General features: G+C 38.5%; 1 protein-coding gene across 4 annotated transcripts in view; it reads right to left on the reverse strand.

The window, feature by feature from the left end:
• Positions 1-27,982, reverse strand: part of CP (ceruloplasmin) — a 59,512-nt gene that overhangs the window by 13,549 nt on the left and 17,981 nt on the right. For 3 of the 4 annotated variants that reach the window (XM_034957579.3, XM_003826484.5, XM_034957580.3), the window contains exons 7-18: positions 26,134-26,273; positions 23,728-23,880; positions 22,382-22,593; positions 12,090-12,240; positions 10,558-10,770; positions 9,270-9,477; positions 7,491-7,630; positions 6,010-6,138; positions 3,571-3,677; positions 2,432-2,648; positions 1,857-1,996; positions 266-428 (exon numbers count right to left, since the gene is read on the reverse strand). In XM_034957579.3, the coding sequence (XP_034813470.1) occupies positions 266-428; positions 1,857-1,996; positions 2,432-2,648; positions 3,571-3,677; positions 6,010-6,138; positions 7,491-7,630; positions 9,270-9,477; positions 10,558-10,770; positions 12,090-12,240; positions 22,382-22,593; positions 23,728-23,880; positions 26,134-26,273 (1,973 nt within the window). Of the gene's footprint in view, positions 1-253; positions 429-1,856; positions 1,997-2,431; positions 2,649-3,570; positions 3,678-6,009; positions 6,139-7,490; positions 7,631-9,269; positions 9,478-10,557; positions 10,771-12,089; positions 12,241-22,381; positions 22,594-23,727; positions 23,881-26,133; positions 26,274-27,982 lie in introns of all 4 variants that reach the window. The other variant, XM_008951879.4, reaches the window with a different exon arrangement.

Genomic DNA, 27,982 nt, shown 5'->3' on the forward strand with positions numbered 1-27,982 from the left:
TCAGCTTTAAGTATAATTACACATTTGTATTAACTTAGAAATGACTGGTGCTATTACAAGTACTGGCTGTCAGGAAATGAGCAGTATCCCTCACCATTTAGCAGGAAAAAAATCCTGTTTGGATGTAGAGAAGGAAGAAATCAGGGCAGCAGATTCACAAATGCTTCATATTGATGCATCATATTGGGGGAAGTATTTAGGCAAAGTAGTTCCTTTAGTTATATATTTTATATATGGCTTCTAGAATTACTACCTGGATATTCACCTTCATTTTGTAGAACGGTGTAAGTGGTTTCCATTCCAGCATGAATGTGGTCGGTCACATGGCAGTGGAGTAACCAAATTCCAGGTGTCCTTGGAAACATTTCTAGGGTTTGGTATGTTCCAGGGAAAATGTCAAAGACATCAGAACTATAAACGCCCCTGTGCTTAATTAGAAAAATGACAAATAATGTATAATATTGTATATGAGAGTTCACTCATGTCATTTGTTAATGTTCAGCTCAGGGATATTGAAAAAATGGATAAATCTGTTTTTAAAAAATCGAGCTCGTTTCTGTGTTTAATACAAATGGTAAAATGTGGTTTTTGTATTCCTAATAAGTCTTTGGTATCCACATCAAGTGGGTGTGAAAGAAAGATGTGATGAGAATGAATTCATCAATCAGGACTACCTACAAACCTCCTGTACCTTGATTCTGGTTAGCCTGTTTGTCATAGCACTTTAGCTACACAAAAGGAACTCAGATGTGGCCCCATTTCAGCCCTAGCCTCACTTTTGCCTGAATCTGTCCTAGCTTGTCTGTGAAGCTTTAAGTCAAGGTAAATAATAAAGGAAGCAGAAAAGGAGGCTGATGAAAACGACAAAAACCAGAGGCACTTCAGGGAGTCTCGGCTGGAAACAGTAGTTGGGTGACAATAGTCTATTTCTGCAAGGATAGAATTGAAAGCCCACTAAGAATACAATATATCTATGTAAAACAAAATGCAGGTAACAAAACAGGCTTTCTGTAGTATGCTTTTTGATAACTTCTGCATTTTCTAAATTAGCCCAAAGCATAAGGAAAAAGCATTTCCAGGAGGGCCACTGGCTTCTGCTGAAATCAGTACTGAGAAAGAATAGAAGTAAGATTGAGATGTACAGACCAGTTGCTTGTCACCTAACTGATCTTGCTCACCATGGGCCATTTAAGATACAGAACTTAGAACAGGCAGGGCAAGGGTTATAATAAAGTCTTGTTGTGGTCTCTACTCTCATCCATCATTATGTGAACATTCCTACCCTCTTTGTTAGCAATTCCGCTCAGTTGCCTTAATCAGGAATCTGTGAGCAGAACTCCATGAAAATTCAGTTAAAAATGCAAATCCTAGGAAGAGCTCAATGTGTAACAAAGGCTAGTGTGTCAATTGAAATTGCTGTGCCTTATATAGGCATCCCTCAGTATCTATGGAGGATTGGTTTCAGGAATGCCCCCATACCAAAATCCATGGATGCCCAAGTCCCTTATATAAAATGGCATATTTCCATTTAACTTATGCACATCCTTCCATATACTTTAAATCATCTCTAGATTATTATACCTAATACAGTGCCTACATATCATTTCATTTGCATGGATTCAACATAGTACTCAGTGCAGCAGATCCAAGTTTTGCTTTTTGGAACTTAGTGGAATTATTTTTTCCTGAATATTTTCAATCCATGATTGAATCCTGGGTGGGGAATCCACGGATATGAAGCACCGGCTGTACTCTTTGCAGCTTTTTTTCATAAGTCTCTCTGAGGAAATATTTTCTTCACTTGTATTAAAACATTTTCAAACAGAGCAAGAGTAATTGCCATGGATAGCTCTTACCTTGTATTGGAAGCTATGGCCGTGAAAATGTACAGTGTGTAAGTCTATTTCATTGCCCATTCCCATCAGATACCAGTTGACTTCATCTCCCACGTGCATTGTGAGGCCTTGTAGGTTTCCAAACATTCTTCCATTAATAGCTAGGGAAAGTATATGGTTTTATGTTACTTTTCAGGATATTTTAAACCAATAGCTATTTCAAAGAAAATATGATTATTAGGTTAATGTAAAGAATCTTTTTGATGTAATAGGACTTATTTTACTACAAATGAGAGAAATGGATACTTTAAAGTCAATAATATCACACTGCTTTGCTAGGCACTTTGCACCAAAAGCCTTAATCTTAATTTTGGATTATTTCAAAGGAAATGAGATTTTGGAATTGGAAAATAAATTAGCAAATGATTTTGAACATAGTCCCCTTTTTGTTTTGAACAGAATTCTACCTGACATACAAAGTGAGGCAGAAGTGGTTTATTTTAAGACAAAACAAATGAATGGTCTCCAAAATAATTTTATTTGAAAGAGAAAATGATAAAAAAGTAGAAAAATTATTTTAGAATAATGTTACATACCATGCATTTTATTGCTTTCTATGAATTCCTCATCATCTTTGTTTACTTTCTCGGGGTGATCAGAGTATGTTTTGATGTTGTCATCTAAGTACCAAGATTCATTCTCATCAAAAACTAGAAACAGAAGGGCAAATTCCAGTTTCTTTCTGGGATTGAATACTTCCAAGTAAGGTCTTCGACAAACAATCAGGGGGCCAATTAATCCACTGTAGAGGTCCTGGAAACAAGGAAAATCTTCAGTAACCCTTGTGAATTAGGTCAGGATTTCAGAGAACTGAGACTTTGCACCCATGGCCTCAGGAATTTTGGAGAGACCAATTGAAGTAACAGACTTTGCCCAATGTGGTACTGCCAATTTAGTAACTTTTCACTTGAAGTAGTTAAATTGGAACAATGGTGAGTAGTAGGTAGGTCATGTGGGTGATGCTGACATAACAGAAATGTCTGCAGAGGCAAAAATTAGCTCAGCTAATGAGCAGTGATTTTAAAAGAATCCCAAATGAACAGTGTTGGTTTGTTCCATAAACTCATGAACTCTTGAGTGTGAGCCAAGCACTATGGCAGTCCCTAAAAATCCATAGATGAATGAAATGTGTAATAATAAATAGCACCACAAATACCAGATTTACTCATTTGTTTGAGCCAGAACTCTGAATTATCAAGGAGCTACTTCCCCCGGCTCACTCAGGCACTTCACCCACCTATCTATAACTGATCCGTTTCTTTTCTCCCTCCTTACAGTAGAGGTCCTTGAAATTTGCCTCACGTATTGCAACGGCCTCCCAACCTCCAGTCTCTTCCCCCTCCAAGCCTTCCTTCATTCCACCAGAATGAAGGATCTGAAATGCAAATATACTGCCATTCTTTGTCAATTTTTCAGTGGCTACCTGTGACCCACAAGAAAAAATCTAAACTTCCCAAATATCTTGAAAGGCCTTTGAGCTGTATCATATTAGGAAATGTTAGATTTTTGTCTTGTGTGTCATAGGTAGCAGCATAGTTGCTAAAGTAGATTGCAAACAGTTTATTTTCCTAGGATTTTAACATAGAATTGGACCACAGGAAAACACTAACCTTGTCTTCCTTCAATTGTGTGTCTATTTTGGGAAGTGTCACAAAACAAATGATTTGTATTTTACCTTAACTTGATCCACAGTTGAATAATAAGCCCATGGAATACAAGCAGAATCCTCTGTTCCAGCTCCAGATCTTTCTGGGATTTTCCATACGTAAGTGAGAGTTTCACCTAAATTCATCAAGTGTTAATGGATCTGGTTGTATTTGGTTTATATTGTACACACACACACACACACACACACACACACAGCCTTGATAACTAGGACCCAGGAACTGGAAATGTCAGTGTAATTAGTTTTTAAAAATTGTGGTACTCAAGATTGTTTTCAGGAATTTAGTTTTAAGATGAACTGGAAGACAAAATTTTGTCATTTTTTGGGTTAATTTTAAATTAGCTATAACCCACTTGCCATACCACAAAGCTAGGAGGTGTGTACTTCAATATTACAATTTGAAAAAACTTTGCAACCAATCTCTTCTTAGCTTGAAGTGTGTTTTCCTAATATACTTTTTTCTCTTCAGATACCAAGTGATTTTTCCCCAGTGGCTGGCACCTTTCCTGTAATCTCTGCATGTGTGTATCTGGACTATTTTGTGTAATTCCCTCAGCTTCAGCATTGGCTTCCTTTCCTTGTCCTCTCTCATGATCATCCTTAGTGAGCTCATGATTCCTGGCGAGGAGCCGTTAGACCTCTTGATCTCATGAGTCACCGACTTGACACAGTTATGTTTACCTCCCCCTCCAGTCCATCTCATTCTATCACACCATGTGCTGTTTTGTCACTACTCCCACATACAGGACATAACCACACCCTCGGCCTTGGCATTTTGAAGACGACCAGTTGCTTCACCCTCCTGCTTTGCCAAGGCTCTTACCCTTTTCCCATGTGCTCTAGGCTTTTCTCCAGTCTGATCTGCGTTTCCATTCACCTCAGGGCTTCCTGTGCAACTGCTCACAGACCTCAACTTTTGGCCATGTCCACTCACCAATCCCAGCCACACTCATTTTCCATCCCATTTATTTAGACCACACCATTACATATTCATGCTATCACACTAACCTGCCAGAGTCCAACAGACATTCACTAGAGAATCAAGCAAGACAACAGAGATGGTCTCAAGTGATGTGGTAGACGTCTTACTTTTTCTTCAAGCCTCAGTCTGAACTGTTCCTATGTCCTCACCCTTTTTCTAAGCAGAAAATTTCACTGGAATATAAAGTATTGATTCACCACCTGCACATATTACTGTCTGGCCATCTCTGCTTTTACTTATTCTCATAAGCTGCAAAATAACATTTTCTTCTCTTTTCCACACCCCTGTACAACCTGCTCTTCCACCAGTGGTCAGTGCCCAAAACCTTGGGGTCATGCTTGACTCCTCTCTTCCCTAACACTCCCTAGTGCCCATTTTCCAGCAGGTCCTTTTAGCACCACCTTTGAAATAGAACCAGAATATGATAATATCTCACCACTTCAGCCACTTCCACCATATTCCAAATCTCGATGATGATGATGATGATGATGATTTTACCCAGATTATTGCAATGGTCCTTAACTGACCCCAGATTCTGTCCTTGCCCCCTTATGGTCACTTAACCACACATCACCAACAGCCCCTTAAAAAGTGTCCATCAGAACATCAGTCTTAAATCTCAAGTCTGAGGTCCTCCCTACTCCCTCTGGCCCCTGCTCTCCCTGGATCTCTTCTCTAGCATTCTGTCCCTTGTGTGCTTTTCTTTAGCCTCTGGCTGCCTTGCTGCTGCTCAAACACACCAGGCATTGCTCCTGTCTTCGGGGCCCAGAATCAATTCATGCACAATTACCTGAATTTCATTACTTCTCAAACTTTAGGTGTTTTCAGCAATGCCACCTCCTCAAGGAAGCCCTCCTGACCACTCTACCTAAAATAGCACCCTTGCTACACCCTGCTAAGTTATTGAGAAATAGTCTTTTCCTGGAAGCCAACTTTACAACTAATAGAAGAAAAATATGGTTCTTATTAAAGAAAATGCTCACCTATGTATATAATCTGTTTAAGATTTTACTCTATGTTTATTAAAGAAACATTTGATGATCTCCTAATATATGCCAGATACTGGACTAGATAGGGGGAATTTAGAGTTCCAAGTGGCAGCCTCTGGCCCTTAGAACCACATGTGCTAGAGACAGGTGTGGGAACATCCAGCCACATATGGTGTGGTAGATGCCATTTGAGCTGTGTTCTAGCTGAGCGAGGAGACAGCATCTCTCTGATTCACGCTTGAGGATTCATAGATGTCCACTACCTTCAGGTTTTTCTCTTAAGCTCTCCTGTGGACTTTTTTTTAGTACAAGCATGTGCATGTACTTGCATACACACAGACACCTTCTTGCATCCCCTCTTCACAACCACCTCCCTTTTCACTTTCTTGGTCCAGACTCTCTATGATGAGAGTAATCTGTGGAAAGGCTGTACAGCCTGTTAAAATGCACCAACCCCACCCCCGCCCCCGTGAGTACCTGGTAATGTTGGAGTAACTGTAGAACTCTCTGTTTGTACCCCATGGGCATGTATTGAGTAGGGCCTTGTGGCCATGTTTTTAAAGATAATTTTGACTTTGTCTCCAACATCTGCATGAAGTTGTGGACCTGGCAAAAGTGAAGAGGAAGAGTGTCCAATCAGAAGGTCTAACTTAGTAATAAAAGCAAAGATCAGCAAAGATAACTTGTTTTCTCTCCCCCATGGGTTTGTGGTATAATACTCTTGGATTTATACTGCGTCCCAGGGAATTTGGAATCAATACACTGGAAATAAAAATGGAGACCATTTGTTTATCTCTTAAGAGTTCTAGGGGAGGTTTGGCCTGAAAGTCCTTTGCAGAGTACCGGTCTAATCATGGTGGGTTGGATATCTGGCCAGGAGTCATTTTGCAGCCGTTGCTGTGGGGATACCCGTCCCATTTCTACCCTTTATCCAATCTTAGCTTGTCTCTTGTCTGGTAGGATTTTTGTGCTCCAGCAACAATGCCATTTTGCCTTGGTGTCTTAGTCTAGGGGTTGAGGATAACCAAGCCTCAGGGGAATGCTGACAGTATGGGAACACAGTGGGGTGGGGATGGGAGTGGGGGTCCCTGCAATTGATAGTTTTAAAGAAATGTCTCAAGACCAGTGTTGCTCGAGTTCTAGACATTCTGTCTTAAAGTGAGTCCTAAAAAATTGAAGGCAGCTTTGCCCCTGCTTTGTGCGTGGTATCATTTTTTCTTTTATTTCCTGTTGTAATTAATTTCCTTTTGTATATTTCTTCTTGTAATTAATCATTTATATTTTAATTTTAAAAGTAAATAGCTATAATTTGAGAGGAATGGGTAGGATAATGGGGATAAATTGGTTAAGAATTTTATTAGGGCCAGGTGTAGTGCCTCACGCCTGTAATCCCAGCACTTTGGAAGGCTGAGGTGGGCGGATCACTTGAGGCCAGGAGTTTGAGACCAGCCTGGCCAACATGGTGAAACCTCACCTCTACTAAAAATACAAAAATTAGCCAGGCCTGATGACCCATCCCTGTAGTCCCAGCTACTTGGGAGGCTAAGGTGGGAGACTCACTTGAGCCCAGAAGCAGCAGGTTGCAGTGAGCTGAAATCACACCACTACACACCATCCTGGGCGACAGAGTGAGACTCTGTCAAAAAACAGAATTTCATTAGAAAATAGTTTCTGGGAACTTCACTAAAACTACAGGCATCAATTTGATAAAATATATATAATTTCATCAGTATATGGGACAATACATAGTTTCCAAGAGAAATAAGTAATATTTTACTATGTCATATTATTTAATAAACATCAATTTTATTTCATTAGATAACTAATTTTTAAATTTTTATTTGAACAACTTTGATATATGAACCAAGAAAATGAAACCCATAGACATGAATTGACGGTTACTGCAGGTAGCATCACATCATTAACCCACACCTGATAAACTGAAGATATTAACATACCTAGAATTCCCAGATGTTCTTCTTCAGCTTTTCTCTCTGCTGGAACACGGAATGTGCTATCAGTATACTGCCGATACACAACTTTCTTGTACTTTGAGCCTATGTAAAACTCTCCCTTATCTAAAAATGCATTTGAAACACTTAAAAAAAAAAAAAAAACTAAGGTTAGTATTTGTCTTAATGAAAATGTAACTTAAGTTTTAAACTTTAAATTTTGAATAAAAATATAGTTTTTATTAGAGTAATTATAGTAGTTTTTAATCATCACTCTTCTATCCAAGTAGGAATGAATAATAAGACTTTAAAAGTATGTGTGGTAGAAAGCATACCTAGCCATCTGAGTGCAGCCATCTGAGTCCTGGCCTCTACCCTGCCACTAGCGAAAATTTCCTCCAGCTAGTCACTGCCTATTGGAACCTCAGTTTTTTCATCCCTAAAATGAGATATTTGAACAGATCATCTCTAAGATTACTTTATAGCTCTAAAATTTTATGAGTCCAATATTTCTGATTTATAGGAACTGAAATGGACATCTTTTCCCAGGCATTCCCTTTTCACTTACTTCTTTTTTTTTTTTTTTTTTTTTGAGGAGTCTTGCTCTGTCACCCAGGCTGGAGTGCAGTGGCATGATCTCCACTCACTGCAAGCTCTGCCTCCCAGGTTCACGCCATTCTCCTGCTTCAGCCTCCGAGTAGCTGGGACTACAAGTGCCCGCCACCATGCCCAGCTAATTTTTTGTATTTTTTAGTAGAGACGGGGTTTCAACATGTTAGCCAGGATGGTCTCTATCCCCTGACCTCGTGATCCACCCGCCTCGGCCTCCCAAGGTGCTGGGATTACAGACGTGAGCCACCGCGCCCGGCCAGTTTTCACTTACTTCTAATGGCAGCTGTAGCCTTTTAACCATTTTACCCCAATTACAAAATAAAAGTTTACTCCTTTACACTGCAAACTATACTCACTACTGCTGTCAAACAGGTAACCACTGCCTAGCCACAGGTCACCAGTTGTGCTATGCACCCTGGATCTGAACACCTGCCCACCTCAATCCCTCAGATCATCTCCATGTGGTCAGTGCATGATGTAAGTGGGATGATGGAGAGGAAAGTGCTTGGAAAAGTATGAAGAAAGGGCTAACTAGAAGTAATGAGAGATGCTGCTCTAAATTAATGTTTCTGAAGCTCTAATAATCATCCTCTACTGATACCTATTCATACAGAATTTATTTTATACTTTTCCATGATGGACATGTTACTGGTAATTTTGTGCCATATTTTCCTGTAAGTTCTTAGAGGATAGAGACTATATCTGTCATCTTCAAGCATTTAAAATATTCCATACGTAACAGTTTTAAGGATGTGAAATGACCGATTGTTAGACTAACAATGAAAACTCTGAAGGAAAAATAAGCAACAAACAGTTGCTAAGGGGAGTAATATTTCTGCTCTGAATTTGGGCATTAACTTTTGTTAAGTTTGAATATAAATGACAACATGAGGGCACATGAATGTGAGAAGACACTCTAGTAGAAAAGAAAGCAAGACTCCAAAGGATCAAAGAAGATAAATGGAAATTTTCCCTTAAGGAAATTGAGAGAAGCAGAAATGAATGAGGACAAGTTCCTAGGAAGTGTTTTGTTGTTGTTGTTGTTGTTGTTGTTGTTGTTGTTATTGTTTAATGCAACTTTTTTTTTTTCTAAAATTTGGTGTAATTCTTACTTCTCTGAAAAGGAAACCTAAAATTACTGCTGAAATTGGGAATCAGAGTCTGGAGAATTACTTCTGCTCTTGTAAATGATGCAGCTCCTTTTCCCACTCCCTTTGTGGGGAATAATCCCATTCCACCTCCACTGCTGCGATATGGTATGTCCTCTCTCCCAGGTAGAAGGTGGAATCCTCAGACTGCCGCCTGCATTGGTTCACAGTATATTTCTGCTTCATGCCGCCTGTGTAATGATCAGTTGTAAGGCATTCAACATTAAAAGTCCCTGGAGTGGTAAATAAGAAAACATGTCACTTCTTTGCTAGTGCCCTCTGGGGCTCTCCACCTTCCTCAGAATTAATGCTGAAGTCCTTATCATGGTCTCAGGTGATCTAGCTTTCCACACCTTCTGCTCACCCTGCTCCATCCACATAGGCCTTTTGCTGTTCTTAGAACAGATCAAGTGTGTGCCTGCCTTGGGACCTTTGCACTTGCTGTTTCCTCTGCCTTCTCCCCAAAATATCCTCATGGTTCACACCCTCATTTTATTCTGGTCTCTCCTTAAGTAGCACCTCCTGAGAGAATCTTGACCCTTTCCCCTCTCAGTCACCATCCCCTTCCTCTGCCTTATTTTTCTCTATGTACTTATAATCACTTGACATATATGTATTAATATACTTGCTTGTTGTCTGTCTCCCTGCATTAGAATTTCAGCAGCATGAGACATCTTATCTCTTTTGTTCATTGTTGTATTTACATTTGTTGAAGGAAGGAAAGCGTGACACTGGGGTGGTCTTAAGTTTCAATGGCATATGATAAACCAAATGAAGCCTGAAACAAGCTAGCGTATTTTCACATTTTGATTAAAATTCTTTCTCTTCAGTTTTAGTTTGTTTTACTCATTCAGAGCCAGGTCTGTAGATGTCTCTGAATTTGCATGGCTACAATGCTAGCATATAGAATATTCACTTGCAACCAACAAGCCAACACTACATCTAGGCTACAGAGACATGATGAAAAGTTTAGGTGCAGAATATTTATGGGAGTCATTCCCCTTCTAGTCTGATTTTCCAGCTATCTTTAAAAGGACCATAATCTAAAAAGGGATCATCTTGAGGAGCCTATGGAAATGGAGAAAACCACACCATGTTCTTTTACTCCACATTGTCCTCAGTAACTAGGAAACAGACCTATCTGGTACATACTTCAGCTGATAGTGGCCTAGACTTGCTCTTTCAAAGGTAGGAAGGGCACTTCGGAGGCTTGGGGAAGGGATAAGTTTATCACCCAACACATTCTGCTACAGGATTTTAAACCAAAACTACACAAATCCATCCAATAGAGACTTGGCTTTAAGTAAATATACCCTCTGTGTCAGGCCACATGTGGAGCGTAAGACTTGTTTGAGGGAAGAGGTTTGCTGTGTCTCTCCGTTCTCCTCTCCACAGATATGTGTTTCCTGAAAAGTATATTCCATGTACATCGGCCTCATTTCCGGCGCTGAATAAGTACCACACGACCGAATCTCCTTTGCACATAGTGAGACCCGGCTGATTCCCATACATGAATCCATTCATGGCTGTAAAAGTTGGGAAATAACATTTTGGAAGTGGTTTAGATTCTACTACATGACAACCTCACAGACTTTCCAGGACCAGCTTTGTTTTTTTAATTTTTAAAAGACCTATTCAGGCTTGTCCACGCTTTATGTATCAGGAGTATCCTTGCAACTCCTTTTGGTTCCTGGCATTTCAGAGCAGCCACTGGCTGAAAGGAGCAGAGCTGAATGCATGGTTCTTTTTCTATGCTAGTGTCCCTAGCAACCTGGGAATCCCACTGCTCTTCCTGGCTAAAACAATGATTCTGTTATTTCCAGTTCTTTAAGTGATTATATTTGTGAGCACCCAAATCTGCAAATTATAACAGCTTTTCCTGTGCACCATATACTGGGAGTGTGTTGCTGTTCTAGATTAAAAAAAAAAAAAGTCTCTAATTCATCTTGAATAACAGGAAAGGTCATATGTAGGAGGTTTTTTCTTTATCTTGTGTATTTAATTATTTTTGATGAATAATATTCTCAATGCTTCCAAATATACAAAAATGCAGAATCAAAAGAAATATTTTAAAGATTGTGGGTAGCGTGACTAGTACTTAGCTTAAAAAAAATCAGTTTGTAACACAATTTTACATGTTTTTCTTCTGTTAGCTACAATAATTTTTACTGATGTCCATTAGTGGTGTGGGCCTTTTGAATAATGAACTCACTGTCTCTGAGCTCTAACCACTTTTTAGAATTACACTAGGTATTTTAAAAAATCTGGTATTAGACTTAAATAAAAATCTCGGGGGGTATTCCAGGGCACTGGTCATTTTTTAAAAGCTCCCAGTTGATTCTAATGTGCAGTCAAGGGTTAGAATCATTGAGGGCTGAGATCATATCTTTCTGCATATTGAGTAATCAAATGAGCCTGTCATTTTTGAGCCAAAATGAGAAAAGCATCTGATCCAGTAGTTTTCAAACTGTAGCGTTCATCAGAATCATCTGCAGAGTTTGTTGAAAACAGATTGCCGGGATCCATCTCCAAAGTTTCGGACTTTGTAGGTCAGGGTAGGGGTCTAAGAATTTGCATTTCTAATAAGTCCCTCAGTGATGCTGAGGCTGCTGATATAGGGACCACACTTTAAGGACCATTCATGTAATTGACATATCTTGAATTAAGTGAAATAATGGATAACTGACTGACACATCAAATAACCAATGAGATTACCTTCAGGATACTATTGTAATCGTTTATTGAAAAAATAATGAGCAAAGCTCTTCACATTTTGTTTAGTTAAAAGCATTACATATGCAGTACTAAAATAACTTGGTAGATTGGGGGATGATGCAGTACTTACAGTGCATTTTATTAGATTCCTGGAAGTCTTCATCTTCCTTATCCACCTGATCAGGTGCAGTTGTAAACATTCTAATATTATCTTCCAGGAGTAAACTCTCATTCTCATCAAATACTGTAGGAAACAAATAGAATTCCTTGTCTACATCTTTCTGTAAATCAAAACAAAATGAGATGGAGACAGAATGAGTAAAGCAGAAGACTTCCATGTGCACAATACTATTTATGCACAAACACACCTAAAGGAAAGAATGAGAACAGAAGTTTCTGTTGCTCTTTGTAAACTAGGGTTCATGAAATATTTCAGTTCACCACCAGAGCTTTCTTTGGTATCTGTTTAGTGGATTTGTGGTTCAATATGGTAATCTGAGTCTCTCTCTGCATCTAAAAGTTCTAACTCTACCTTCCTGCCCACATTGTGCATACCAGTTGAAGCCTCCAAAAAAAAAAAAAAAAAAAAAAAAAAAAGTTAAAATAGGAAAGAATATGGGTCTGTGCTGGAAATCAGGGAAGATTTCACATTCATGAAAACCGGAAGAATTCCTGTAAGGCAGAGCAGGATGGAAGCAGATTTGAGGAAGAAATCATCCCAGATGAAGAAATAACCTCCCAATGAATTCGAACAGAGATTCAAACAATCTCCAGCCAGCTGTTCAAACATTATCACCTCCTCCCACTTCTCCCAGTGGAAAAAACAAAAAAAAAAAGGAGCAGAAGTGCATCTGGTCTATGAAATGATTCAGTAGTTCAGAAGAAGGCAGTCAAAGGAATCAAAGCAAATGAGCCCCTGAGAATAAGTGACTCTCAAAGGAGAGAATACTTTAGAGATTATTGCCTGTCTTTCCCTTAAGATCAGTCCTTCAGATACATGATAAGGTGATTATCAAATTGAAAAAAATCAAACTAAAGCAAAGACCTGAAGGTTAGATCCTGCAGAGAACTGAATCTATGATGAAGGGGATCTAAAGAAAGCTCCCATAAATCAGAGGAGAGCATTTGAAGATGAAAAATATACACATTGTAATAATTTTAGAAAGAAGTTATAAAAGGAGGAGGCACAATCATAAGAAATACTAGTGGAAGTGTTTGCCACCACAAAGGGAAAAGACTAGAGGATTCAGATTCAAAAGCTTCCTGAAAACAAGACAAAATTACAAAATTAGTAATGGAGATCTGTACTAAAAATGTCCTGGTAAATGTTCCATTTTAAAAATGTTATGAAAGGCCAGGCGTGGTAGCTCACGCCTGTAATCCCAGCACTTTGGGAGGCTGAGGCATGTGGATCACAAGGTCAGGAGATCGAGACTATCCTGGCTAACATGTGAAACCCCGTCTCTACTAAAAATACAAAAAAAATTAGCTGGGTGTGGTGGCAGGTTCCTGTAGCCCCAGCTACTTGGCAGGCTGAGGCAGGAGAATGGCGTGAACCCAGGAGGTGGAGCTTGCAGTGAGCCGAGATCGAGCCACTGCACTCCAGCCTGGGTGACAGAGCGAGACTCTATCTCAAAAAAAAAAAAAAAAGTTATGAAACGAAAAAATCAGGTTGACATTAAAATTATCAAGTATAATAAATGCCAGAAGAAGATGAAGTAGCATTTATCTTTTTGAGAAGAAAATACTATGATTCAAAAATGTAACACCAGGTAAAGAACAATAAAAGTCATTTTCAGATGTATAAGGATTCCAACAGGGACTGGTACAATCACCTGTATACTGATCGACAGAGAAAACGTCAATGAAATGTTTTCAGGTCATGTTTTCTGATCATAATGCAATAAAATTAAAAATTACTAGTCAAGGACAAAAAGTAAAAAAAGAATGTCATTTTTGATCCAAATAACTTAGATCGAAGAGAAAATAAAAATGAAATACTGAGATTTGGTAAGTAATGTCTGTGAGCATGCTGTAAAGAAAAATGTATAGAATATAACTACACATATAAACTAAGAATCTGAAAAGCTTTTTATCTTAAGACTAAATAAAAATAAATGTAAATATCTGAAAAAATTTTAAAATTAGAAAAATTAATAAAGACAAAAGCATAAATTAAGAAATTTAACACAGGTAAAATGATTAAATCCAAAAATATATTATGTGAAAAGACCAGAGAAATATATAAATCTCTGGCAAGTCTAATAAAAAAGGTGGAGAGAACCAAAAAAATACCACATTAGAAATGAGAAAGGAATATAACCACATATATAGGGGAGAAAAATGTAAGTCATTATATGCAATTAATGTGATCAACTGACTTAGAAAGAAGTGCCTGACTAGACTAGTACTCATGGATGAAATAAAATAGTGATTAAAAACATAAACAGGCTGGGTACGGTGGCTCACACTTGTAATCCCAGCACTTTGGGAGACCGAGGCAGGCAGATCAGTTGACGCCAGGAGGTCGCGACCAGCCTGGCCAACATGGTGAAACCCCATCTCTACTAAAAATACAAAAATTAGCCAGGCGTGGTGGCGGGCGCCTGTAGTCCCAGCTACTCGGGAGGCTGAGGCACGAGAATCGCTTGAACCCAGCAGGTGGAGGTTGCAGTGAGCTGAGATCACACCACTGCACTCCAGCCTGGGCGACAGAGCAAGACTCTGTCTAAAAAAAAAAAAAAAAGGAGGGGGGGAACCCCATAAACAACAAAACTACTCCTTTTTAAAAGTCAAAATAATTTTTAAGGCAGTTTCTTTCAACTCTCTAAGGAGCAGATGGTTCCCAAATATTTAAACTATTCCTAGTTTATTTAATAAAGATAGTATAACCATGGATATTAATATCTGAAAAAGCAAGCAAAAGCTAAACGAATTTCATTTATAAGCTTAAATGAGAAATTCTAAATCAAACACGGTCAAATTCAGCCCACCAATATATTAAAGAAAAATTCACCATACTTAAGTGTTGTTCTCCCCCAGAGTGCAAGGATAGTTTAACATTAGAAAGTCCTTAATGTAGCTGGTCATATTTATTTGTAGTTGATCACATTACAGGAGAAAAACTATATAATAATTTCAAGAAAATCTAAAAAATTTTTATAAAATATGACATTCTGGCATTAGCTCTTCCCTTTGCTTTCCTCTCAGATCTTTGCAAGGCTGCCTCTTTGAAATTTAGGTATCACATTAAATATTATCTCCACATTATCTGAACTAGAATTTCTGTTCACTATCTCATTACCCTATTTTTTAATTTTTTTTTTTTGCAGAACTGCTCACTTTCTGAAGTTATCTATTTCATTTTCTTTTGTTTGCTTATCTTCATCTCCTTTCCTCCCATTCCCCTCCTTCCTCCCATATACACTAGAATAAAAACCTATCAGAGCAGGAAACTTATTTGTCTTATTTACCAGTGAATTCTGTGCCTAGCACAGGATGTTTTTGGAGCAGCTCAAGTGATTTGTTTTAAAAACACTCAGTGTAAAAGTAGAATAAAGCACAACCACTAGCCAATTCATACTTAGTGGTAAAATAAACAGAGATGTTCTCATTAAGATCAGACACAAACAAGGCTACTGGCTATTCCACTATTGTTTAATATTATTTTTAATATTCTACCCATCATAATAAGGCAAGAAAATAGACAAATTTGCTGGCGATGAGAATTAGCATTATTTATAGATAATATAGAACCTATATGAATCAGTTGGAAATTACTTGAACTAAGAAATGAATATTTAAGATGTCCAGCTCCAAAATAAATGTTAAGCAATTAACAGCTGTTTCTATAATGACAATATGCAATTAAAAAATACCATGTTATGCATAATATTAAGAAAAACAGGAATTCAATGAGAAACATGCAGGACGAATATGAAAAAGACTATAAGAATTTACTGAATAATTAAAAAGACAACTTGAATTAAAGGGCTCCTGAGTGAAAGACTAACTATAGCTAAGAGATGAATTCTCTCCAACTAAAGCTATTCATTTAATGTAATAATAATAAAAACTACCAATGGCGGTTTTTTAGTTTAACAAAATTATATTAAAATTGATCTAGAATAATGTATATGTGAGGATATCTAAGAATAAAAAGGGAAAATAATTCTTTTCAGTAATGGATGAACATGTTCTGTCATGTATTTAAAACTTTACAAGCTGCAATAATAAAAACAATGTGGTACAGGTACTGGCACAGATAGGTCACACGGTAAACTAGGAAACCTAGAAAAATGATCCAGATATATTTAAGATTTACAATATGTTAAAGGTGACACTTCAAATCAGTGAGTAAAGAATAGATTTGTTAATATATAATGCTTAGATAATCTAATAGTTGTTTAGAAAAGATAAAACTTAGAGCCTTAGAGCTCTACTCACCAAACTGAAAATGTGTTACAAGTAGCATTTTTAAGATACTGACTAAACTGTAGATGAATATTTACTTACCTATAGAATAGAAAATAATTTTCTAAGTATGATACAAAAGGCAAAAAAAAAAGAATTGATAATTTGGCTATGTAACACTGAAAACAGCTATATTGTCACAGGCAAACAAAAAAGTAAAAACACTCAACTGTAAGCAATAATGGAATATGAAAAAACACACACAAAAAAGAAAAAGACCTGCATTATACATAACAAAGATAATATGTATGTAGTATACACACACACATATATATATTATATGGCTTAATATATAGATATTTTATGGATTAATAATTGAAAATGAATATCTGCCATCACCAGGAAATTGACTGAAGAAGTACAAATGGCCAATAAACATTATTAATTAAACTATAAATTTAAATGAGAATGAGGTGCAGTAATTGACCTATGCTGTTTGTAAAAATTTAAAACTAAGTATTAGTAAAACGGCAGAGAACAGCCTCTCTCCTACACTTTACGCAGTGATTTTCAAACTTTTCTATTGCAACCACATAAGAAGCACATTTCATGTTGTGATCCTGTATACACACACACACACATATACACTCCAGAAAAGAAATTTCTTTAACCCTTACTTGTCCTTACTGTATGTGGTATACTCTGACATTGTCTCTTCTTTCCCACTTGATACTTCAAAAAATTCTAGTCGGTAGTTACAACTGACTAAATGGGTCATGATCTACAGTTTGAAAAATACTACTTTATGAAGAGCAGTTTGACAAGCACATAAGTTGTGCCTGGCCTGTGACCTAGAAATTTACGTCCCAAGATTTGTTCCCATGAAGTAAAAATGGGCATATCCTACTGTTTAGTTAAAACAAAAAATAGTATGTCAACTACACCCAGTTCATAATTGTAAAAAATTGCAAACCATCTAAATGTTTGACAGTAGGGAACTGACTGAATAAATTATGGTGCATTCATATCATGAAATACTTTGTAGTCATTCAGAATAAGGCTGAAGTTTTTTTAATGATATAGAAGGATAATCATAATATTTTTAAGTGTATAAAGCAAATTGCAAACAACATATGCAATTGTGATCCCTTTTTTGTGTTGAGACTATTTTCTTCTTTTACCTCCATATATTTTCATAATTTTCACAGTGTTCATGAAATATTTTCATATTAAAATGATATTTTTTTTAAAAGAATAGTTATAAAGGACAGGAACTTGCTTTGGAAATTGATTGACTTCACATTGTGTTGTATGCATTTAGACAAGATAACCATTCCTTGTCAGCTTAATATATTTTAGCTTACCCAGGGCTTTAACCTATATTCATTCCATTTGTTTCTTTCAAAAAGAAAGAATGCAACCCATCAAGATGCTTCAGCAGGGCAGGTATCATCTCCATTTTACTGATGATTCAGATGGGCATGAGAAATATTAAATAACTAATCTGTAGCCACATGGCTAGTAACTGAGAAAGCCAGGATGAGGACTTCTGATGCCTCTGTAGGCCTTCCTGTGCTGTGATTTCTTCATTTGCAAAATGAAGATAATGAAATATGCAGAAGGTAAATCTCATTTTAAATCTCAACTCATTGAGCATCAGTCCTTTGTCCACAAAATGGGCATAAAAATACATAGCCTCTCGTGTTGTTGCAAAGGTTAAATAAGGTTATATGTCTGACAGTACCTGGAGAGAGTTTAATAAACATTAGTCTTGTTTTATTCCTTCCAAAGTAAGCACAAGATCAAGAATAGGAATCTAAAAGTAGAAAACCTTTTTTTTTTCAATTACATATTTAAAATTTTTTATTTTTTATTTTTTTATTTTTTATTTGAGACAGAGTCTGGCTTTGTCCCCCAGGTTAGAGTGCAGTGATGCAATCTCTGCTCACACCAACCTCCGCCTCCCGGGTTCAAGCAATTCTTGTGCCTCAGCCTCCTGAGTAGCTGGGATTACAGACATGCACCAGCACACCTGGCTAATTTTTGTAATTTTAGTAGAGACGGGGTTTCACCATGTTGGCCAGTCTGGTCTGAAACTCTTGACCTCAAGTGATCCACTGACCTCAGCCTCTTAAAGTGCTGGGATTACAGGTATGAACCACCACACCCAGCCACATACTTAAAATGTTAAGTGATGGTATTACCATTTACAAAGGCCAAATAAAAATAAAACATCTCAGCATAATCTTAAAAAAAATCCAAGATGCATATAAGAGGAACTATAAAATACTCTTGAAAAACACAAAAGTAGACTTGAACAAATGGAAAGACATACGTTCTTATGTAGGATGACTCAACTTCGTGATTATGTCTGCACTCCCTACTTTAACTTATACATTTGAAACAATCCCAATAAACACTATCAAGCCTTTTTTCTGGATCTAGATAAGTTTTTCTAAGGTTCAGTAGAAAGAATAAGGAAGCAAAAATAGCCATTAAAATGATGGAAAAGAAGAGAAATGAGACATAGCTATAGCCATGAAACATATTAAAGGGCTCTCTTAATAAAGCAGTATGGTATTGGTGCAAGAATAAAGACCAGCAGAACAGCATAGAAAATCTAGAAATAGACTCACTTATATATAAATATTTTAGTAGATGATAAAGGCAGCATTTCAATCAATGCAGGAAAGTTTAGCTTTTTTGTGGGTAACTAGATAGCCATACAGAAAAAAGATAAATATGATCCACTCCTCAACTGTATAATTTATTTCCTATCAGATTTGTGAAAATCCCCAAATTTGACAATATAGTTTGTAATAACGCTGTGGAAACACAGATAATCTCATGTATACCTTCTGGAAATACAAACTGGCACAACTACAGAGGGGGATTTGGCAATATTTCACAAAACTGTATAAGCATTTAGCTTTTGTCCCAACAATACAATTTCTAGGAATTTATCACAAAGGTATGCTGGCAAAATACAAAGAGACATGAACAAGGCTAACAAAGCTGTACATTGTTTTGTATTTGTGAAGGCAAAGACTAGAAACAACCCAAACACTTGTCAAATAAGGGACTGATTGTATAAACTGTAGCATGTCCGCACATCATAGTAATATATCCTATGCAAAGAAATGAGGAATGAGCAATATTTCCAAACAATACTATGAAGACATGTTCAGATTCTATTGTGAAGTGAAAAAAGCAAAGATATGAATACACAGACGTTTGTTTATTTAAAAATGGAAGAATAGGCAGAGGCAGGCGGATCACGAGGTCAGGAGATCAAGACCATCCTGGCTAACACGGTGAAACCCGTCTCTACTAAAAATACAAAACAAAATTATCTGGGCGTGGTGGCGGGTGCCTGTAGTCCCAGCTACTCAGGAGGCTGAGGCAGGAGAATGGCGTGAACCCAGGAGGCGGGGCTTGCAGTGAGCTGAGATCATGCCACTGCACTCCAGCCTGGTTGACAGAGCGAGACGCCGTCTCAAAAAAAAAAAAAAAAAAGAATAAACTATAAAGCCAAAAAAAAAAAGGTAACTATGTGAGGTATGAGTATTTTACATAAAATAATATTACAGTTTTAAAAGCAATTTCTGAAACACAGAAGTACAATTAATTAACCCGTATATCCAGTGATGGCAAAACTATGTGGAGAAGAACTAGTCCAAGTGATTTTAGATATGTAATTTGGCTAAAAATCTCTAGTGGGGTCTACCCTAATGACAAAAAGAGTGGCAAAAAAATCTTAAACTGTTTTCAGTAATCATATTGTTGATTGTAGTGTTGTAATTGTGATTCTGAGACTGTTGTATGTATATTGTCGGATGAATCAAATGAATATGTTGGTGTCATGAAAAAAATAAGATTTTTCAGTGCAGTTTAAGGCAGATACAAATATAAGATTGATGCAGTTAATAACAAACCAAAAAATCTGTAGACTCAAATTTGAATAGAAAGTATTAGTATGAAATCATGATGAATTTATCTGAAAAGTTTTTTCCCATTTTCTTCCACTGAAAAGGCCCAGAAACAATTGTTTGCCCAATAGCAACAAGCAACTCTAGTGCCCACATTGTGGTTCCAAATCCTCACCAAAAAAAACAAAAAACTAAAAACAGGGCTTTTGGGAACAAATGGTTAGTTTCAGTTCTGGCTCCGAAAATGTGCAAAATGAGCCTGGTGTCTCGTTATACTAGAAAGCAAAGAATCTTCAAAGATTACTATGATGTAAAAATAAAGGAGTCAACCTGAACAAGTCCTTCAGTGTCAGAAAGGATACTTTGAACATCAGTAGGAATAACGGCAGTGAATTGTAACACACCACATATGCTTAAATCCACGAGTGCACAATGCTACTTAAAAGTAAAAAAAAAATTGAGAAGCCTTTGATTAATTTGAAAACTTATAAATATAGGGAATGAATCAAGTATTTGTCATTGTCAGGCCTCTGAGCCCAAGCCAAGCCATCGCATCCCCTGTGACTTGCACGTATATGCCCAGATGGCCTGAAGTAACTGAAGAATCACAAAAGAAGTGAATATGCCCTGCCCCACCTTAACTGATGACATTCCACCACAAAAGAAATGTAAATGGCCGGTCTTTGCCTTAACTGATGACATTACCTTGTGAAAGTCCTTTTCCTGGCTCATCCTGGCTCAAAAAGCACCCCTACTGAGCACCTTGCGACCCCCACTCCTGCCTGCCAGAGAACAAACCCCCTTTGACTGTAATTTTCCTTTACCTACCCAAATCCTATAAAACGGCCCCACCCTTATCTGCCTTCGCTGACTCTCTTTTCGGACTCAGTCCGCCTGCACCCGGGTGAAATAAACAGCCATGTTGCTCACACAAAGCCTGTTTGGTGGTCTCTTCACATGGACGCGCATGAAAGTCATACTCTTTCTATATACTGTGTACCTCAGGGTAACCAAATAAATCATTAAGAAGTTCCTGTTTATAGAGAAGTATGCCAGCTAATAAAGAAAGGAAGATGGAATTAGAATATTACTATTATGCAACACTGATTAGTTTATGAATCTAGGAAACCATCATCAGTAGCTGATAACATCCCCAGTTAAGGGACAACTATAAATTATGTACTCCCTGACAGAAGTGCCCAGTACCACATTTGAAGCAGTCTTGAAAAAAAAAAATCTGAATTAGATCAAACTTTTAGATGTAACTACTACTTATAATAAGGAAATAAAAGCAGAGAGAAAGAAACATGTTTTAGCGATCCCCAACATTTTTGGCACCAGGGACCGGTTTCACGGAAGACAATTTTTCTACAAAAACTTGGGAAAGGGGGGTGGTTTCTGGATGAAACTATTCTACCTCAGATCATCAGGCATAGATTCTGATAAGGAGCGTGCAACCTAGACCCCTCACATGCACAGTTCACAATAGGGTTTGCGCTCGTATGAGAATCTAATGCCGCCACTGATCTGACAGGAGGCAGAGCTCAGGCGATAATGCTTGCTTGCCTGCTGCTCACTTCCTGCTGTGCAGCCCAGTTCCTGACAGACCACCTAACAGGCTCACCTCCTGCTGTGTGGCCCATGGGTGTGTGTCTGGGGGATGTTGGGGACCCCTGTGTTAAATGATACCATACGATAAAAAGTAAAATGAAGACATGGGAAATTTCTACGGGACCAATGACTCTTGCAACAGAAAAATTGCAAGTAAACAATCTTAGGAAACATATAAATTGATTGTAATATGTGTAATTGTTTGGATACTGATCCAAGCAACAGACCTAAAAAGTCAGTTGGGGAAATGTGAACATTGATTGGCTATTTGATAACTTTAAAGCGTTATGATGTGTGTTGTTATTATTTTAAGGTGTGATAATTGTGGGCATTTTTAAAGAAGTCCTTATCTTTTAAAGGTATATACTAAAGTATTTTTGGAGATAATGATGAGGTTAGATATTTCTATTTCTGTCAAATGATCATTTTCAAAGAGATTGAACAATTTTTTTTCCCCAGTTGGACTTACCTGTCTCCCATTTGCATGTAAACTTCCTTTCTTGCATATTTTCATTGGCCCAATAAGCCCAGTGAATATATCTTTAGTGGGATCCACAGCAGAATAATACATCTTAGCTAGACACACAGGATCTGCATTAGTGGGTCCTACTTCTTTGGGGACAGTCCATTCATAGGTGAATGTTTCTGTGGGTGCCACATGGGAGGCTGAAGGAGGCACACCTGTGAGAAAGGTCACATTAGAGAGGTGAAGTGTGCTTTCTAACGTGGTCATTTGAGCCACAAAGTAGACTAAGTTTAGTCTAGAATAGCCCACTTCTGAGTTCTTTGTTATAAATTAGAATGGAATCCCATTTATGCTGTGGTGTCAGATAACAGACCGATGTGATTGCATCCAGATAGACTCTTCTAAACCTCCTCCTGGGAGTGGTGCCCCTCTTTGTGCTCACACATCTTCCGGGAATGTCCCTAGCACCTTTCATGTTGTATTGCATGTATTTCTCTCGAACAGAGCTTAACTTTCTTGAAGGCAAGCACTGTCTCTACATTTCTATCAGCTAGAACAATGCCGGCAATACAGTGTAATCGATGCATTTTCTATTGAATAAAATGGAACTGAAAATTACATTCCATTCCATAATTGTAGAACTGAAAGGAACTTTGCAGGTGATCCTATTTAAATCTCTCAAATTTACATTTGAATAACCTGTTCACAGTCACACTGCAAGTGGTAGCAAAGTCACTAGTCTTCACTGGTCCTTCTTGATATGTAAAAATAGTCAAAAAATCCACATAATGAAATATTTTATATCATTAAAATTATGTTTATAAAACCCTTGTAATGCTAAGAGAACAAACTCTGATTAGGAAATTAAAATAACATTTATTTGCTATGATCTCAACCGTATTTAAAATATATATTATATGTATACAGATGAAAATGGAAGAATTATATAAAAATATAAGAGCGATTGTTTATAGAACTATGGATAATTAGTATTTTTTGCTACCTTTCTATATTTTTCAAATATTCTAAAGTGAACATCGAACATTCTTATAAGAACTTTTTTAAAAATTAAAAATCACCCAAGGTACTCCAGAAATGTATAATTGATACAACCCAACTAAATTACTATCAGGATTGTCAATAATCATCCAATTAAGGCAGGACAAAATTCCGTAAACCAATTGGAGGTAGGAGAAGGGGTTTATTTGTTTCCTGGCATGATGCCTAGAAATGATATATGAGCGGTTTCCTTGGGAGTTCCTGCCTTCAGTTTTTGCAGCACACTGTCAGTGACCAGTACAGTGGGTTATTAAACATTGTTGATTTGTTACACAGTGCTGTATACTCACTTCTGCTCTGGGGGTTGTAATTTGGGGAATAGTATGTGCCCTCGTTGTTCTTATTGAATCTCACCCCAATCGGCTCAATACTGAGGGGATATGCTCCTTTGTTATGGAAGGTTACTCTGATGGTGTCTCCCACCTCTGCCCAAATGACAGGACCTGGGAACAAAGAGAGAATTATTATCCTTCCTTGGTATGTAACATGCAGAATGTATAAGATAGTTATCTTCTTTGACTGTGTTCTCTGGCAAGAACTACTAGGAGCAACATGCTATTTGTGGTGAATGGAAAGCTTGGTTTTTGAAAAGTCCATAATCAATCTGATATGTCGGGGTTGGAAGGAGAGAAGGGCTTTTTAATTCAACTTCAGATTAATGAAATGGATTATCATTTTTGTACAAGTCAGTTAGTAAGCTTTACACATCTACAAAAACTATTCAGAATGTTGAGACTCCTCAGCCTAATCTTCTGTTGGCTGGAGGTGTGTCATTTGTCCCAAGAGTTAGGTGCTATAAACTCTGACCACCCAAAGCAGGTAAGTTGAATTGTTTTGGATGTGAAGGATAACACTGTTTTGGATTTTCCATGACCAAAATTAATGATTACCAATTATAGAATAAAAATATATATTTTACATAAATATTTTATGTAATATACAAAATGACATTTATAGAGAGTTTCCTATCTGTTCTTCTGAGTGTATGTCTATTAACTGATTTAATCCCTATACCAACTTTAATAACTATTGTTCCCATTTTACAGAAGGGAGCAGGGACAGACAGTGAGTACTTTTCTTTTTTTCTTTTTTCTTTTTTTGAGATGGAGTCTCATTCTGTTGCCTAGGCTGGAGTGCAGTGGCATGATCTTGGCTAACTGCAACCTCTGCCTCCCAGGTTCAAGTGATTCTTCTGTCGCAGCCTCCCAGTAGCTGGGATTACAGGAACTCGCCACCACGCCATTCTAATTTTTGTACTTTTTTTTTTTTTTTAGTAGAGATGGGGTTTCGCCATGTTGGCCAGGCTAGTCTCGAACTCCTGACCTAAGTGATCTGCCTGCCTCGGCCTCCCAAAATGCTGGGAATACAGGCATGAGCCACCGCGCCCAGCCAAATTGAGTAACTTTCAAAGGTCACACAGCTAATGTATGCACTGTGTACTCACAAAAAAAAAACAGCTTTTTATAAGGGCCTCCAATTCTTGTAATACCTTGTTCAAAAAGTATTATACCTCTGAGTCACCGCCAGGAAAAAAAAAAAAGTGAAGAACCAGGACAATCTGAATCCATACTCTGTTTGCTCACCCACTGTTATTCTGCCTGCGTGCCTTGGCGAGAATAGGTCTCTGGACTCTGGCTGGGGGCAGCCTGCGGAGGGCTCTAGGATAGATCCTGCTTGTTTCATTAGTAGCCTGGGATTGATTGATTGATTGATTGATTGATTGATTTTGAGACGGAGTCTCGCTCTGTCACCCAGGCTGGAGTGCAGTGGCATGATCTCAGCTCACTGCAAGCTCCGCCTCCCGAGTTCACGCCATTCTCCTGCCTCAGCCTCCAGAGTAACTGGGACAGGCACCCGCCACCACGCCCGGCTAATTTTTTTTGTATTTTTAGTAGAGACTGGTTTCACCTTGTTAGCCAGGATGGTCTCGATCTCCTGACCTCGTGATCCGCCCGCCTCGGCCTCCCAAAGTGCTGAGATTACAGGCGTGAGCCACCACGCCTGGCCCTAGCCTGGGTTTTATTTCTAAGGGAACACATCTTTAACTAAGTGCAGAGGCTCACAACTTAGTTATCTATTTAAACCAAGTCACATAAACACACAACACACAATTCCCCTTACCTCTTTGAAGAAAAAAATAACCATTTGAAGTCAGGTCAGCATGGGTTTTTGTTTGTTTGTTTGTTTGTTTGTTTTGTTTTTTGAGATGTAGTCTCGCTCTGTCTCCCAGGCTGGAGTGCAGTGGCACAATCTTGACTCACTGCAACCTCCGCCTCCCGGGTTCAAGCGATTCTCATGCCTCAGCATCGAGGCACAAGAAACTGGGATTACAGGTACGTGCCACCACGCCCTGCTAATTTTTGTATTTTTAGTAAAGATGGGGTTTCACCATGTTGTCCAAGCTGGTCTCAAACTCCTTACCCAAGTGATCTGCCCGCCTCAGCCTCCCAAAGTGCTGAGATTACAGGGGTGAGCTACCACTCCCGGCCGTCAGCAGGGCTTTTAATGATGAAAATTTACCATTGGTAATTTACATTTGGAAAAGTACTTAGCTGCTGCATTTTATTGTTTTATCTTCCACACGCCTACTTAACACATAGAAATCATGCAGTAGGTCCTGAAGTTACTATTCTTTCTGAGATTGATGTAGCCCATGGGAAGAGTAAACCAGCCATATATATTCTGCAAGAACTCACCCAGGATGCCAAGATGCTCTTCTTCAGGGCCTCTCTCCTTTCGATTTGTGAAGGAGGCATCTGTGTACTCACGATAAACCAGCTTTTTATAAGAGCCTCCAATTCTTGTGGTACCTTGTTCAAAAAACACCGCTGAGTCACTGCAGGGGGAAAAAAGTGTTTAATGCTGGGGTTGAAGTAGAACAGAAAGCAGGTATTCACTTAAGGTGCTAATTGAAGAGAAAAATTCTGACCAGTGCTTAGAGATGAATATTATCCATGATTTACAGCAATCCGTACCAGTTACTCAAACAAAGCAGACAGTTCCAGTCCACTCACAGAAGGATGGTCAGTTAAGAAGTAGAGAATCATGGAGGATGTTTATTTTTTCAAGTGAAGAGAAAATTTTCAGAAGGGCCCCTTCAACCCCTTGACAAAGGATTCTACCATAGAATCTTTTTATCAAATTGTGAAATGTTTAAAAACACAGTGGCTAGTTTTTTGTTGTTGTTGTTGTTGTTGTTTGTCTTTTTTTTTTTTTTTTTTTTGACATGGAGTCTCGCTCTGTCGCCCAGGCTGGAGTGCAGTGGCACATGTCAGCTCACTGCAAGCTTTGCCTCCTGGGTTCACACCATTCTCCTGCCTCAGCCTCCCGAGTAGCTGGGACTACAGGTGCCTGCCACCATGCCCAGCTAATTTTTTGTATTTCTTTAGTAGAGACAGGGTTTCACCATGTTAGCCAGGATGGTCTCGATCTCCCGACCTCATGATCTGCCCGCTTCAGCCTCCCAAAGTGCTGGGATTACAGGCATGAGCCACCATGCCTGGCCGTTTTTTGTTTTTTTTTGAGATGGAGTCTCGCTCTGTTGCCCAGGCTGGAGTGCAGTGGTGCCATCTCAGCTCACTGCAACCTCCACCTCCCAGGTTCAAGCAATTCTCCTGCCTCAGCCTCCCGAGCAGCTGGGACTACAGGCGCCCGCCACAACGCCTGGCTAATTTTTTGTATTTTTAGTAGAGACAGGGTTTCACCATGTTAGCCAGGATGGTCTCGATCTCCTGACCTCAGTGATCCGCCCGCCTCGGCGTTGCAAAGTACTGGGATTACAGGCGTAAGCCACTGCGCCCGGCCCCAGTGGCTACTCTTTATTGTGTATTAGCACTGGCCAGCTGCTCAGGAGCTTTTATTTATTTATTTTTTGTTTTTGGAGCAGAGTCTCGCTCTCTTGCCCAAGCTGGAGTGCCGTGGTGTGATCTTGGCTCACTGCAACCTCTGCCTCTCTGGTTCAAGTGATTCTCATACCTCAGCCTCCTGAATAACTGGGATTACAGGCATATGCCACCATGCTCAGCTAATTTTTTGGTTTTTAATAGAGACGGGGCTTTGGTATGTTGGCCAGGCTGGTCTCGCACTCCTGGCCTCAAGTGATCCACCCACTTTGGCCTCCCAAAGTGCTGGGATTACAGGCATGAGCCACGGCACCTGGCCAGAAGCTTTTGTTTATTAGCTGAAACTCACATGACATCGCAACAAAGTTGGTATTATTCTCCCTATTTTGCAAATGAAGAAATTAAATTTCAGAAAGCTAATTATTTGACTTGCGCAAAGCCACCTCATTCATCATTTCTTTCACTTGACAAATGCATCAAACACCTGCTCTTTGCTGGGAATCCTGCTATGTGTTGATGACTTAACCATAAGCAAGGTGGACTCTTCCTTGTCCACGTGGACCTTACATCTGGCAGAGAAGACAGGCCATGAACCCATCAATATAATACAGTGTAATAAGCACAGGGTATTATGGAGCATTTCTTTGAGGTTGGGGAAAGTGCAGCGAAGAGGCCACAAAGACATTCCAGAGGAAGTGATTAC

This window comes from Pan paniscus, chromosome 2 (assembly GCF_029289425.2).
Source record: "Pan paniscus chromosome 2, NHGRI_mPanPan1-v2.0_pri, whole genome shotgun sequence".
In the NCBI taxonomy this organism is placed as follows: Eukaryota; Metazoa; Chordata; class Mammalia; order Primates; family Hominidae; genus Pan; species Pan paniscus.